At 37.1% G+C, this 15,943-nt stretch overlaps 1 protein-coding gene across 1 annotated transcript in view; it reads right to left on the minus strand.

The window, feature by feature from the left end:
• LOC119798661 (glypican-5-like) overlaps positions 1–11,349 on the minus strand; it is a gene marked incomplete at its 5' end in the record, with an annotated part of 50,040 nt that extends 38,691 nt beyond the window's left edge. Inside the window, one exon of the mRNA XM_038308218.1 lies at positions 11,229–11,349. Coding sequence (XP_038164146.1) covers positions 11,229–11,349 — 121 coding nt within the window. The remainder of the gene's footprint in view (positions 1–11,228) is intronic.
• Positions 11,350–15,943: the final 4,594 nt, after the last annotated feature.

Consider the following 15,943-nt stretch of genomic DNA (forward strand, 5'->3'; position numbering starts at 1 on the left):
CATGAAATCCATAAAGTGACAGCAAGTAAGATCAGAACATATATTACAGTTTTGCACATGCAATATGCAAATTAGTATTAGAATAGAATCAGAGTAATGTACATTCAAAGATGAATGTTGAATAAATGTCTTCAGATCAGTGGTTTTTCAACCCCAGGCAAGGCACCTCTATTGTGGAGTTTGACTGGGTTGTTGGTCAAACCACAGAGCAAAGGAATATTAATTCTCATCAATCACAAAACTTTTTTTTTTTTTACTTTCATGTTCTTTATTTCTAAAGAGTCTTTAACATAGTTTTAATGCTTCAACCTTTAAGTTACCACAACTCCTTGATCCTGTCAGTTTTCGCGCACACATTTTGAAAAAGTTGACTGGGAAGAAAGTAGGTTTTAAACAGAGGAAAAAAAGCCTGTTTTCAAAATACCCTTACAAATTAAAAGGTTTTTCACACTGACAAATCCTCCTAATTTTATGGCAATGAGCAAACTGCTAAAAAAAATAACTTTATTTTTAACTTAAGTCATAATTGAAGGCATAGTGAAAAACAAAGATAGTTGGGTAGATCTACTTACTCGGGTTGCCCTTTTATATCACACAAGGTTTGTGTTGTGTTTCTGTTAGGATGTTACTTTTAGATTCTTTGTGCTTTAACAACCTCCGTTATACACGCCTCCATACACTGAATAAATCTACCAACACATTTCAAGACTGTGAAAACCTAACATTTCAAGAGCACAAAAAGAAAATTCTTATCTTGTTTCCTTCATGTGTCATCATAGGGTTTTATATTTCAATGCTATACTTTTATAAGCTTTATGCTGTACTGAGGAATTTTAAGTTACAGTTCATGTACACAACACTGAAACAGTCGTTCATGCAGCTACTATAAGCAGGGGGGACAAAGTGTATATTGGAAAACTAAATAAAATAATTCTATATCAAAGGTCTTGAAAACATACAAAGCCTGTGGAAACATGTTGCTCTCATTCGGTTTCTAAAGTTTCTATCCCAGCTGTCAAATGAGAGGTGCGGTACACTCTGTAGATGTCAGTCTGTTACTGGGCCAGCAAGGAGACAAGTGGGACCAATGATGCAAATACATAAGTAGAAGCAGAATTGCAAACTAGCAGCTAATACAAATTCTGCATTCTACTGTGTACAATAAAATTGTTCCACCCACTTAAGTAGGAAGATAATTCTGTTGAATAACTAAGGAGAGTTTTAAATGAAACAATAAACTGTTCAAAAGTTTAAAAGACACTTTGTCTGCATTCATTTCCCACTGGAAATGCATTTGCGCCATGTTTGCTGTAATCTCAGGCATTGCTCCTTTAAAATTAAAATAACTCTATTCAACCAAGATTACATTTTTGCTAGAATAACAGTGCTTTTAATGAGGGGCCAGTATTATCAACATAGAATATAAGATTGCTCTTGCTTCATCGAATAAAATATCATGTGTGTTAAACTGCTCATTTAAAGGTATGAAAGATTATTTTTCTCAAAAATTAAGTGTCTGATTTAATTGATGGATGGCCATACGCTGAAGCTCGAAGAAGTACTCCTACACTTGTTTACTGCTATGGCTTTTTTAAAGCAATTTTTTTTACTCTTTTGTGTAAACTGGAGAATCAATGGCTGAAAAGAAATCAGACAAACCTTACCGAAAAAGAAACACTTTTTTCAAAGTAATTGAAGAGAGAAAGTGGGAGAGAATAGAACCGGCTAAGTGTGTTTAGTAGATTATTTTCAGACATGGTGTGCCCCGAAGAAGGAAAGGGGTCTGAAAACAGATGTTTTGGTCACAAAACTTCTGCTGGACAGTTAAATTACATTTAATTCTGTAGTAAGTACTGAATTTTCTTAAATTTGTAGCAGCAGCAGTAGCAGAACACACCAACAAATTGTGTGTTCTCAAGGTTGGTCATAGGTTGGCTTCTTCTTATGGAGATTTCCTGCTGACTAGGTGGATTCTTGCACTTTGCTGCCTCACTAGGCGAAATAAAAAATTTCCAGTGGAGACGTTTCCAGCATAGAGAACTTTTGCGAAGGAGGGGGCACAGATGCATATGCATGATTCAAAAATTTACAAACAGCTGTTGGACATATCTTCCACCACAGAATCCTCTTTCCTGCCTTTAACATTAAGAGTTTAGCAGCTTCATTTTTACTGCATATTCCACTGTAAAGGAAAATTGATAAGGATTGCAGGATCCAGACAACTACTGCTTACGAGACAAAAAAATCTACAATCAATCAGTAGATTATAAGTCACAGTAAATCAGAAGCATTAATTTCATGGTGTTTTGTTGATTGGTTTTCTATTACTCTATTAAACCTGCTGTGTTTGTCTTTCAGATATGATTCCTATCACAATGGTTGAACAAGCAAATAAGTTTTAGTGATAAGAGTCTAACATTTTAACATAAATTAACATAAAAGTGATTTTATTCATTTATTTAAAATTATACGTCCTGATGTCGGTAATGTTGTCATATGGCTCTGTAAACATGTAACTGTAATTCTGTTTAAAACCTGCATTTTTGCTACTTGGGAAGTCTGACCCTACGCTCTCATCTGACATAGCCATATAACTCAGCAAAGCTCTGACACATGGTCTGGATTCAGGTGCACTCTTCAATTCTGTAAATGTCAACGGGACACCTGCTCAATTCTGTATAGTTTCCATGACAACAAGGTACTTAACAGCTGCACTGCACAACAGGATGCTGAAGTCTAACAGAAGTGATTTTGAGCTTTTGGAGGGAGACAGGTTGACAAGTAGACTGAGATATGAAGGATTCAAGATATTCAAAAACATGAGAAAAAAAAACATGGAAAAAAAATAAGATAAAGACTGAGAATGAAAGTATATATATTTTTGACAAAATCTGATCAAATAAGAGCTACAGGGAGTTTTAGTGAAATGAGAAATGTGGACAAATGATACAATGGAAGAGAAGGATTCTTTGATGAATTAGAAGCATGAAAAATCAAACAGGAATAGACAGGGCAAAACCTGCAGACGGTAAAACTGGGAGAAAGAAAGAGAGACCTACAGATATAAAGTGGGTGATGACTGGTATACTATTTGTAGGCATAATTTCCAGGGCAACAAAAGGGTAGTCAGGCCTAGGGAAACAAAATCCTTGTCTGTTTGTCTCTGCAAACGGTCTCTGGGGAAAGTCTAAAACAGGCCTTTTCTTCTTAGTCCCTTTCAGCTCTAAACCCCATCTACATGACAAACAGTGTCACTTTGAAGCTATTTGTGTCATCTCTGCCTATCTGTCACTCATTCCTGACCTTTTGCTCTTTTTCTCTCATCTCTCTTTTTTTCCTTCTTTCACGCTAAATCTGATTTTTGCCAGGTATTCCTCTTTACACAGAATTGTTCTAATTTATTCTTGATTTTTGCCTCTGTCTAGAAAACAAATCTCTTTCTTTCTTTCTTTCTTTCGCACTGCATGCTGGGGGTTGGTGGAGGAGCGTGTGGTGAGTGGACTGAGAGATTGAGAACTTCTAACTTTGCTTTTTTCACCTCTTTTGCTTTTTGTATGGGTATTGTTCTTTAAGTACTGTGGTTGTGGAGCGAGACTGAGTGTATTTGATTACATTTTTGTGGGTTGTTCCGGCATTTTTGGCCTTTTTGGCTCAAAATGCCGGAAATGAATTTCACCAAATTAACGAGACAACATGGGTTGAAGATCATACCCAATAGTCCCACTCTGACAGTGGAGGAATGTAGTCTAGCGGTGGGAGAAGTTGTAGGCTGTAGCAGCATTAAATCCGCTGCTCGGATGAACAGCGCTGTGGTTATTTTTGTTGACAGCGTGGAGAAGGCAAACAAAGTGATCGAAAAAGGCATTGTTGTCAATGACGTTTTTTTGTCTGTTTCTCCATTGAGTAATCCAGCTAAAAAGGTCTCGATTGCGAATATTCCTCCCTTCATTAGTGATGATTTGTTAGTGAGAGAGTTGTCGCGTCATGGGAAAATTGTGTCCGCGATCAGGAAATTACCGTCGGGTTGCAAATCACCGCAGTTAAAACACGTCGTTTCACACAGGAGACAGGTTCTTATGATCTTGAATAAAAAGGATGAAGATCTGAATTTTGTTCTCAATGTGCGGGTAGATGGTTTTGATTACGCCATTTACGTAAACTCTGGTACTTTGGTGTGTTTCGGTTGTGGTGAAATTGGTCACTTAGTTCGAGCGTGTCCGGGAAAAAAATCTTCTCCTGATGATTCTCAAAATCAGAATAAAGTAGGCGAACATTTGACGAATCAAACTGAAGATTCAGATTTGAGGAATGCGGAGGCCAAAAAAACAGAAGGGCAAATATCTGAGATAAATGTCCGCAGCGAAGGGGAAGTGCAGGAGATATATGTGTTAGAGGATGGAGAACAGGCCTTGGAAAGTCGAACGGTAAATGATTCACAAGAAAAGCAAGAAAACAGCAGTGAGGAGGGACAGAGCCAGAGTTTGCTAAAGTCTCCTCTTGAGAAAACAGACACTGAGATTGAGGGTTCTAGTCAGACCATGGAGGAAGATGGTGGGGAACTTGTCAAAAAAAGGAAATTTTCTGAAGGCTCTATTGTTTCTCAAATTGAAAATGATGACAGGGATACAGAATTGGAATGTTCAGAAAAAATGCTGGAATCAGAAAGTAATTTGGATGAGGAAGAGGAGGGGGACGGTGAAGATGAAGGCTGGACAGAAGACAGTTTAGCCTCATCTAGCAGATCCCTAACACCAGCTCAACGAAAGAAAGGTTATGGTGTATTAGATGTTAAAAAGTTTTTAAAAGTAACTAAGAATATGAAGAATGTAAAAGTAGAGGACTTTTTTCCTGACAAGAAACTTTTCTTCATGTATGTGGGATCTCAGTTGAAGAACAAGGGAAAAGGAGGATATAATGATAAAGAAGTCTACCGGTTAAAAAAATTGATTGGAAAAATCAATCAAGAATTCAACAACAATGATGAATCTGAGGTTTAGATGTCTGTGTTATTTTTTAGTGTTTTTTCTTTCATCTTTGGCAGAAATGAGTCATTTCAGAGTTTCCACATTAAATTTAAATGGAGCCAGAGATGTCAAGAAGAGAATTAGTGTTTTTGAGTTAATGAATTTAAAACATATAAATGTGTTAATGGTACAAGAAACACATAGTGACTCTTTAAATGAAATAGATTGGAGGAGGGAGTGGGGAGGAGAAATTATTTTGAGCCATTTAAACCAAGCCAGTGGGGGAGTTGCAATTTTGTTTTCGAAGAATTTTCTTCCAGTGTCTTATCATTTTGAGGAAGTAGTCAAGGGTAGATTAATGGTGGTGAAAGCAAAATACGAGTGTTTTAATATTGTTTTTGTAAATGTTTATGCCCCCAATACAAGAGTGGGGAGAATTAATTTGTTACATGAAATTGAAGATGTATTGTCTAAGTGTGATACCGATGATTTTCTTTTTTTGGGTGGGGATTTTAACTGTACAGAGAATGATCAGTTGGACAGGAATCATCTTGAGCCTCATCCAGCCTCAACAATGTTTTTAAAGCACTTGGTTGATTTATTTTCATTGGTTGATATTTGGAGAGAAATGCATGGTCATGAAATACAGTATACATGGGCTAGAAACACAGATGCTTCTTTTTCTGCAGCTAGGTTAGACAGGATATATAGTTTTAGACATAATTTTTGAATTTTTCAAAACTGTAGTATCCATCCTGTAAGTTTTTCAGACCATGCGTTGGTTTCCTGCAATGCTTTTATTGCCAATATTAAACATAAATCAGCGTATTGGCATTTTAACACTGCTTTGTTGTTAGATGCACATTTTAGAGATGTGTTTGTCTCTTTTTGGAAAATGCATAAAACTAGAAAAGATGACTTTGCGTCTTTAAGACAGTGGTGGGATCGGGGGAAAATTGAAATTAAAGAATTGTGTCAACAGTACACGGTCAATGTTTCATCGAATTTAACCAAATCTATTAGAGATCTGGAGATTGAGATAGTGGAGTTGCAGGTTTCTGCACACTCCACAGGAAATCGAGGTGATTTGGAGAACCTCAATTTGAAAAAGGCCGCTTTGGCTGATTTGCTAGGCTCAAGAACCCAAGGAGCAATGGTTCGATGCAGATTTCAGAAAGTCACTTTAATGGACGCACCGACAAAGTTTTTCTTCTCTTTGGAAAAAAAGCAAGGACAGTGTAAGTTTATGCATGGACTGAAATCATCTGAGGATGTTCTTCTGACTACTGATGGTGACATCAGGAAGAGAGCTGCAGAGTTCTATGCGGATCTATACAGCTCTGAATACGTTGAAGACGACGATAATTTCAATGACTTTTGCAGTGATCTCCCAAGGGTCTCTGAAGATGTTGCTAAGGAGTTGGGAGAACCCATGACGCTGGAGGAGATTCATGCTGCCCTGCGAAGTATGGACGGAGGGAAAGCACCAGGCATCGATGGACTTCCCAGTGAATTCTACAGAGCGTTCTGGTCTGTCCTCTGTATCGATCTTTTGGAGGTCTTTGAAGAGAGTTTTGCTGTAGGTTCTTTACCTCAGAGCTGCAGGAGAGCAGTTCTTACACTGCTACCAAAGAAAGGTGATCTTCAGGAGATTAAAAACTGGCGACCTGTTTCTCTGTTGTGTACGGACTATAAATTGTTGTCAAAGGTGCTGGCAAACAGACTGAAGAAGGTGATGGATCAGGTGGTTCATCAAACACAAACTTACTGTGTCCCTGGCAGATCAATGTTTGATAATATTTCCCTTGTTAGGGATATTTTGGACGTCTCCAGTTTTTTGGGATATAATGCTGGTTTAGTTTCTTTAGACCAGGAAAAGGCTTTTGACAGAGTCGAGCATCGATACCTATGGAAAGTGCTGGAAAGGTTCGGTCTCGACTTCGGTTTTATTGCCAAGATTATGGTTTTATACGAAAACATTGAGAGTGTACTGAAAATTAATGGTTGCTTATGTAAGCCTTTTGAAGTTACAAGAGGTATTCGACAAGGTTGTTCCTTGTCTGGAATGTTATATGCTTTGTCTATTGAACCACTGTTAAGAAAAATTAGGTTAAACTTTGAGGGGCTGGTGTTTCCTAGTTGTAATGTGTCTTTTACTTTATCAGCGTATGCTGATGATGTCATTATCATGGTTAAAAATCAAGAAGAAGTGAATAATTTAAGTAGAATTGTTGAGTCATTTTGTAAGTTGTCCTCTGCTCGTGTCAACTGGGCGAAAAGTGAGGCTCTAGCAATAGGAAGCTGGCTTAGTGGGCTTCCTCGACTTCCAGGTGGTTTAAAATGGAGAAGAGGGGGTTTAAAGTACCTTGGGGTACATTTGGGGGATGAAGATACAGAAAAAATAACTGGGAGGGAGTGATGGAAAAAGTGGAAGAAAGGTTATCAAAATGGAGATGGCTGCTACGGCAGATTTCTTATAGAGGAAGAGTGCTAATTTTAAATAATTTAATTGCTTCTTTATTGTGGCACAAGTTAGCTTGTTTAGAACCGCCTGCTGGATTGCTGAACAAAATTCAGTCTTGTATGATTACGTTTTTTTGGGATGATAAACATTGGGTGCCCCAAGCCGTGCTTTTCTTACCTAAGGAGGAGGGTGGACAAGGTTTAGTTCACCTGGAAAGCAGAACTGCTGCGTTCAGGTTGCAGTTTATTCAAAAATATCTAATGGGAAGGGAGGAGGATGTTTTGTGGAAGCCAATAACAAGTATTATTCTGAGGAGAATTGGAAGCTTTGGTTTAGATGCTTCTCTGTTTTTGTTAAATTGTAAGTCATTATTTCTGTATGAAATGCCGGTGTTTTATAAAAGTTTGTTTAGAGCTTGGACACTTTTCGAATGGAAAAGACTTGAACCAACTGCATCCTTGTTTTGGCTTCTAGAGGAACCTTTAATTTTCGAAGCTCGTTTGGCGCTAGAGGATGGATTTGGAGTGTCAAGAAGACTGCTTCAGAATAAAGTTTTAAAATTTGGACACGTTGTGAAGACGGCTGGACCAGGACTTAAAAACACAGAAGCGACGGCTCATCTGCTTGGTTTAAAGTCGATCCGAGTTATGAGAACTATTTTGGACCAGTGGCTTGGAAAGCTGACGCTGGGTGAAAAACAGTTTCTGGAGGACTTGAGTAATGGAGAAGACTTCCCTAATTCTACAGATCCGTTTCCAGAAATGGGACTGAACATTGATTTCTCGGATTTAACGGGTCCTCTTTTGATCACTCAAAGAGACTTTAATTTCTGTATGTTGAATGGAAAATGTTTGTATAAATTAGTTGTTCAAGGGTTGAAAAAGAAACATTTAAGTGGAAGAACTGATACGGTTTGGAGAGCCAAGTTTAAAGTCGGAGATAGTCGGAAACCAATCTGGAGAGTTTTTTATAAGGCCCCCTTGAGTAAGAGGGTGGGGGACCTTCAGTGGAGGATTTTGCACGGTGCTATAGGTGTAAACAGTTTTGTAGTTAAATTCAGGAAAGATATGAGTGAGTTATGTCCTTTTTGTGAAGAGATAGAAACCGTTTTTCACATGTTTCTCGAGTGTAAGAGACTCTCACCATTGTTTATGTTATTAGAGAATGTTTTTAAAAAATGTGGTGTTTATTGGTCTGACATAGCTTTTATTTTTGGTGCTGGTTACACTAAAAAGGAGTCGAGCAAGTGGAATTTGTTAAATTTTCTCATTGGACAAGCAAAATTATCCATCTATGTTGATAGGAAAAATAAAGTCAATGGTGGTCAGGGGGAAAGAGTGGATAAGATATTTATTTTGTTGGTAAAAAGTAGAGTAAAAGCAGAATTTATGTTTTTTTCAATGATGAATAACTTAATTGATTTTGTGTTGTTGTGGTGTTTTAATAATGTTGTGTGTTCTGTGGTTGATGAGGAGCTAGTTTTCAGTTCAATATTTGTGTGAAAGATGTATTGAGCTAGGTTAAAATGTATTGTTATTGAAAAATAAATGTGGTGTTAAAAATCAAAAAAATCTTTCTTTCTTTCTTTCTTTCTTTCTTTCTTTCTTTCTTTCTTTCTTTCTTTCTTTCTTTCTTTCTTTCTTTCTTTCTTTCTTTCTTTCTTTCTTTCTTTCTTTCTTTCTTTCTTTCTTTCTTTCTTTCTTTCTTTCTTTCTTTCTTTCTTTCTTTCTTTATTTTCCCTGTCCTAAATGTTTAAGGAAGAACAGAAAATATTTAAGACTGAAAATCTGGGTTTTACAATTTTGTTGATAGGAAAATAGATTTCATATAATAAAAGCTGGAGGCTGCACGGTTTGTAGCACTGTTGCCTTAAGCAGCAAGAAGGTTCTGGGTTCTGTTCCAAGAATTGAGTTTGTAAGTTCTCCATCTGCATGCATGGGTTCCCTCTGGGTATTCCGGCTTTCTCCAAAAACATCACTGGTGGGTTAATAAGCATCTCTAAATTGTCCTTAAGTGTGAGTGTGTGTGTGCACAATCATTATCAGTATTCAGCTCTGATAAGATTTTGTGTCTTTTTTATAAAGACATGCATTTTACAAACTAATAAAATATGTTTTTTCTTATTGCATTTTAAAAGTGATGAGGGAAGTAGAGGATTAATTTACAAGTAGAAACTTAACTGGTAAAGTGCATGTTCAGGTATACTTTGATACAGCAGAGGGAGAGAGAAAAGACAGAAAATGATTCAACACACTTTCAATATGGTTAAAACTAAAGATTAACTCTGTAAAGTAATTTTAAACGTTCAATATATTTAACCTGAACAAAAACTATATAAAACTATCTATCCATCTCATGATATAAAATTTGGCTTAAAAACAGCAGATGCAAACAGAGGATGAAGATGTGCATGAATTAAATGAAGGGGGACCTATTAATGCAACAGCTAAATATTATTTTTACATTTTACTTTTATTTTTTGAGTGGGGTTAAGGAAGCTTTATGCATGTGAAACAAATTTTTAATAAGAAATACAGAGGAGAACTCCATCTTTCTCTGCCTAAAGGCATTGGCTGCAGAGCTGCGTTTGGCTTCCTCTCAGTGCTTTGAGGAAGGGAGGGGCTCGCTCCCTCACTCTTTGCTGAAGAAGACTTAAAATCTGAGCAATCTGTGCTTCATGTGTCCTCACCAAAGTCTTCAACAAGACAGAAAAAGACACCAGATTTTTCACTAGTAATTGTTTTTTTTTTAATAAATAAACAAAAATGCAGTTTTAAATATGCAGTAATAGCTTTACCATCTTTACCATCATTATACTTCTGGAGCCGCACACATCAAATGTCTCTTGGGTCTGGTCGCGTACCAGTTTTGCTGGTATGCTTCTGCACCATTGGTCTGGAATTTCTAGGGACACACAGCAGTTTCCCGCCAAAGCGCAAGGGGGAACCAAGGGGGAACTCGTGAGAACTTGGGGAGTGTTTATCTTCCAAAACAACAATGGCGCGTCTGCAGGTTATCACAGTCACAAGATGGATCTAGAGTTGCTAGACATCGAAGAGGAACAGGTTCTGTTAATGGAGTTGACAAAAAGACAGATTAACCTTTTGTCGCAGTTGTCCATTGTAGTTGTTCCTCGGTTTTTAAAAATGAGCGCGCCCAGGCACCGAATCAAGAAGGACGACCACACAGACAGCTGGAAAGCCATACAAAGGACCAATCATAGCTGCTGTTTGTCTGCGCACTTCTGCTCGAGGTCTGCAAGGGTTTGCTACCGTCCGACACATAGCCAGGATTTTTTTGAGGTGAGCGACGACGGGTGCAGAACCTCTGCAGGGGGGGTGTGGTCATGCACAGAGACAGATTTGACGGTTGCAGAGGCTATGCATCAGAAGCATAAATTGGGCTTTATTCTCTAGAGGAATCTTCTTTCTGAACTGACACTTATCACGAACGAACCAATGAGCAAACACTGTGAGCAGGTGGTTCTAATAGATGAAGGCTGCAGATTCACATTTATTTTCTTATTATTTTGGATGTCATTTAAGAAAACTACAACTATAAGTAAATAAAATCCAACCCGCCAAAATGGCTTGTAGGATTGGCTGTGCTACCTACAGTACTACAACTGAAATTCACTAGCCTTTAGCAGGTATATATTTATGTATTCTTTTTTTTTTCCATAAGTTTTTTTTCAGAACAGACATTTAATCATTCCTCAATTGCTTAATGAGACATACAAGGTTATATTTGTGTAGAAAAAAAACAGAAGATTTTCAAGTGCCTAAACGAAATGTTATTACCTGGTTGAAGTGCTCCAGGCTTTTCTTGATCTCAGCCAATGTATGATCCATGCCATGAACTTTGACCTCTGGGTTTTGCTTCTGGGCATCCAGACCATGTCCGACAACTTTGCTGGTATAACTGAGAGAAAAAAAAAATTAGCAAAATATTTATGAGTTGGCTGACAAAACAATAACCCTATTTTCCAATTATATAGCAGGTAGTTGTTGTTATTAATAAAACCTGGCTTTATGTCAGTTGCTTGCATTCTCAGGTTATAGCATAAACTTATGCCTGTCTAAAGATTGTTTTGAAGAATTTGTGGCCTTAAGCTCAAATGCAATTATGTTACGTAGCTGGACAATGATTAAAAAAAAAACACATTAACACATGATTTGGAAACTATTTATCCATAATCAAAAGAGATAATAGAAATCTGATATTTTCTTCCACACAGGTATACTTTGTTTAATATATTTACTTTTAGATAAAGAGTTTCAAAGTTTGACAAAAAACAGAATATAATTATGGAATATTTTTAAAGGAATAATTGCCTTTCTAAAGAACTGTAGCTGTATATTGCAGCATTTAATTTTAATCTAGCACTAACTCTATCAAAACCAGTTAAGACTTGTCCTTTTCCCACCCCAATCCACAAAGAGGAAACAAAGACTTACATCATGTACACCAGTCATTAGACACGAAAAATCATTAGTCCTTTATTTGTCTAATATGCAAATCAGAGCAAATTCCAAAAAACAAAAACATTAGCCTATATGCTCCATGATGCAATACATTTTACATCAACTCTAAATCAATTGTGGTCCTAATTATATAATTCTGCTTTGGAGCTATCCTCTGACTGAGAAAAATGCTTTGAAAATAGGTCTGGGCACAACATTGTAAAAAATGTAATTAAATCAAATGGTAGACAAGACACTTTAATCTCTGCTCTGCCTGTCTATTATCATGCCATGAGGGATAAATTATCTCTTTATTTATGCAACATTGTCTTTAGAATAAAATTAAATACTCTTTTTGTCAAAAAGAGTTAATATAACAATAATTCTAAGGCTCCTCAACAATAATTGGCTATTAAACTATAAAAACATTTTTTACAACCCTAAAAATAAACTGGAATGAACAATTTTGTGATCTGTCACCAGGTGGTGGTAAGCAGAACTCACAGTCGTTTATCATACATTAAAATAATAAAAAATTAAAAACAAGCACCTGTGAGTTTGAGAGCATGCATATTTGCCTCTAGACTTAGCTGGAGCTGACGGTACTGGTGTGGAGTTTATCCCATCAGGCTGGATGGATAGTGAAAGGTCATAGTAAAGCTGGCACACTGTTAGGTCTATTGAAGTACCATTTGATAGTACAGTACCTAAGGGACAGATGACGCAGCAGAATATCCAGCAATAATTACTTAATAGCTAATTTAAAGCCACAGTATAATCCAGAGGATAATGACAGATCAGACTGTACTGAAAACTACTGCAGCACCAGTAATCTAAAGCTCACATCGTTATCCACTGTGCTTTACTTTAACAACACAACTTTAACAACACAACTTTAACAACAACACTTTTTTTCTCTACTCAACTCAGACGCTGTGTATCAGCGAACATTTCAAACAGTAACATTCATGTATTACTCATGGTTCTCTGGCTCCTTTTCGTGAAAATGTAATGTTCCTCAATAAATACACCATTTACACCCTCTCTTTAAGGCAGCTTTGTCTAGATTGCATCTCTCTCCGGAGTACACAGTAGCATTGACCTCTCACTTCTAAATACGCGCAGAAATGCTTTTGTGTTTAACGTACAGGTGTAAAATAGAAAAGTGAACTTACATCTTCTTTTCATTCTAATTCTAGATATTTTGAAGTACAATTTAATTAGAAGTGTAGCTTTGAAAAAAGAAATGCAGGGACTTTGTGTGTGTATGAAAGAAAGTGAGAGAATCGTAAATTCCAGAAAAAGATTTTGTAGTAAGACCAACATTAAGCTTGTTGGCCATAGTAATAACAAAACTGTCAAGAGGAATTAAAATAACAATGCCTTAAATGACATACAAAGGTGATGTAATAATCTGTAAAGATGAGTCCATCTAAATACCTTAATCAAAACCAAAACTGTTAAACCTGAAGACAACTAGGTGTGACAGGAATAATATCCTTTAAAACCAATACTTGCATCTCACAATGGGAGTACTGTAGTGGGCTGCCACTCTGCTAAGGAGCAATAGGGGGTTAAGGGTCTTGCTCAGGTACCCACAGTGCAGGCTTAGGGATCGAAACGTTTTTTTTGTAACCTTCTGAGAGCAAAAGCAAACTTCTCTATCTACTAGGCCACCTCTCCCCCAAAGGGAACTTAAAAGGCAACTAGAGGAATCGACAGATGCAAGATGGCGGAATGTAATGCCAGAGCGTTTCTATATTAAGATGAGAAGCTGTAATACTGTATGTTGCTGTTTAGGGTTAACTGTTCCTATACTTCCATCTGTATTGACCAGCATGTCAGTTAAATGGCACTACTGGAAATAGTGCAATTTGTATGTATTCTCAATAAATGCTTTGACACATTACATTTTGTAACAACTTTTGGTGCAATATTTCATAATCAACACTGTAGGTGACTGCGAGTAATTGTTAAAGCCCTACTTACTGCTCTAACCCTATGGTCATGAACGAAAGCACGAGATTGCAGATACAAATGGTTTAAATGGGCTTCTTTAGGAACTTCCTTAAAGGAGCTTGTCCATCCACGAGAGGCTCAAAATAGAACCTCTTCTCCTCCACACCAATACAGATGGCTAAAGTAGTTCAGACTGGTTTGGATGCCCTCTGGATGTCTTCCATGGGATGCTGGAGATACGGCTGGATACTAAAACAGCAAACCAGTAAGGACTCTTTGGCCAAAACTAAAGTGTGTCAGTCCGAAAAGTGCTTTAAGTAGGGAAGGAGGTAGGAAAAGACCCTCTACATTTCATATCATAGTTAGTTTAACAGTAACCATATGAATTTCATGTCTGCAACTAAGGAGCTAAAAGGAGTCCAATAATCCTATGCATGACATGACATAAAGGCACAGATTACCTCATAGAAATGAACAGTAACATACAATTGCTTCATATGTGCAGTGTGTGACATGGGCAAAAGTAAAATGTTTATATGTCTTGGTTTGTATAATAAAAAGATTCATCCCATGGCTAGATTTGTGTAACTTTGTTTTTTTCGTAGTTTCTTTTTTAGAAGACTGTAGTCCCAATTTGACCGGTATCATCCTAACTGTTCTTACTGTTGACCCTACGAAGGGTGAAGAAAAAGAAGCCAGGGGTAGAAACTACGGTGACCTGTTTGCTGTATTTGGATTGAGCCTATGATTATTGACTAGCCCTGTAATGCCTTGGGCTTTGCTCAGAAGAGCTGAAAGACGTGTCTGAGGAGAGGGAAGTCTGGGTTTCTGCAGAATTTGCTCACCCTATTGGTCTCAGATAAAGCTGATGAAAAGATGATGAGGAGAGGGAAGTCTGGGTTTCTGCAGAATTTGCTCACCCTATTGGTCTCAGATAAAGCTGATGAAAAGATGATGAGCACAAGGATAAACCAAAGAAAATAATAATTATATTTTGTTAACCCAAAATAACTCAACAAATTAGTTGGAACATGGTCAACATTTGTAATTGTTATTATTTACATTAATAAAAAATGTGGTAATAATGCAGATAAAAAGGAACATATTTTGACTATGTAGTGCTTATTATGTATATCAAAAACTTTGAACACTGCAAAAAAGCTCCTGCTCTTTTAAGAGGCAAGCCTGAAGTCACAAGTGGGTCCAACAGTAAAAGCAAGGGAGGGGTCTAGTGGATGTCTAAAGCCAACTTACTTTACGAGCAGTGCTTGGACATGTTGAAATAGTCTAAATGAGAGGTTTTGTTCTGAAAGGCCAAACTTTTCTCACAGTGAGCCTAGGAGTATTTTGCTGTTCTACAAACACCAAAGGAACTGGTGAAAAGTCTTACAAACATTTAAGTGATGACAACTAGCTGACACTTAAAGTGAAAATAATATGTCTGAACAATTAGAAACACTCTGCAGGAGTGTCATGCCTCATAAACAACAAGATATGGCACTGACAGATTTTCTTTTTATTTTGGATTGATCATGATGAAGATTTCTTATCCCCTGGCAGTCAGTAATGGTGCATGCTGCATTTCAAAAGCACCATTATCAAAGAAAAAATACTTGTATAACAAAACGTACAAGAATAAACTACAAGTAAATAAGAAGGTCCTCTATAGGGCAGGCAAAGTTAAACTGCATGCTGTTTTTCCATTGCTCTTTTTCTCCCAACCCTCCTGCAGTTCTACTTATTATGTTGTGCTCCTGATGATCTCCCAAAGGCAACCCTTTACTTATCTTTTTGAAGTCTCTTTATTTTGTACTTTTCTGGCTTTATCATCCATTTATGTTTCTGCCATTGTCCTTGGTAACCCATCTGGAATTCCATAGAATCTTGAACAGCCTTGTATGCTATAGACAAGACTGAAGCTTTTTTATTCTATAACCTTATTCGGGTCGACTTCACATTTTATTAGGTCTTGAAGTGTATTCTGCCAAGTCGTCCCATCTTGTCAAAAGGAAAATTGTTTTGATTAACGTTTTGTTCTCTTTCTAGTGCTGGTTATCAACAAAACTTTTGCCTTGCTCAATTTTGTAAAGCCT

This window comes from Cyprinodon tularosa, unplaced genomic scaffold (genome assembly GCF_016077235.1).
Source record: "Cyprinodon tularosa strain WSP-4 unplaced genomic scaffold, ASM1607723v1 ctg632, whole genome shotgun sequence".
Lineage (NCBI taxonomy): Eukaryota > Metazoa > Chordata > Actinopteri > Cyprinodontiformes > Cyprinodontidae > Cyprinodon > Cyprinodon tularosa.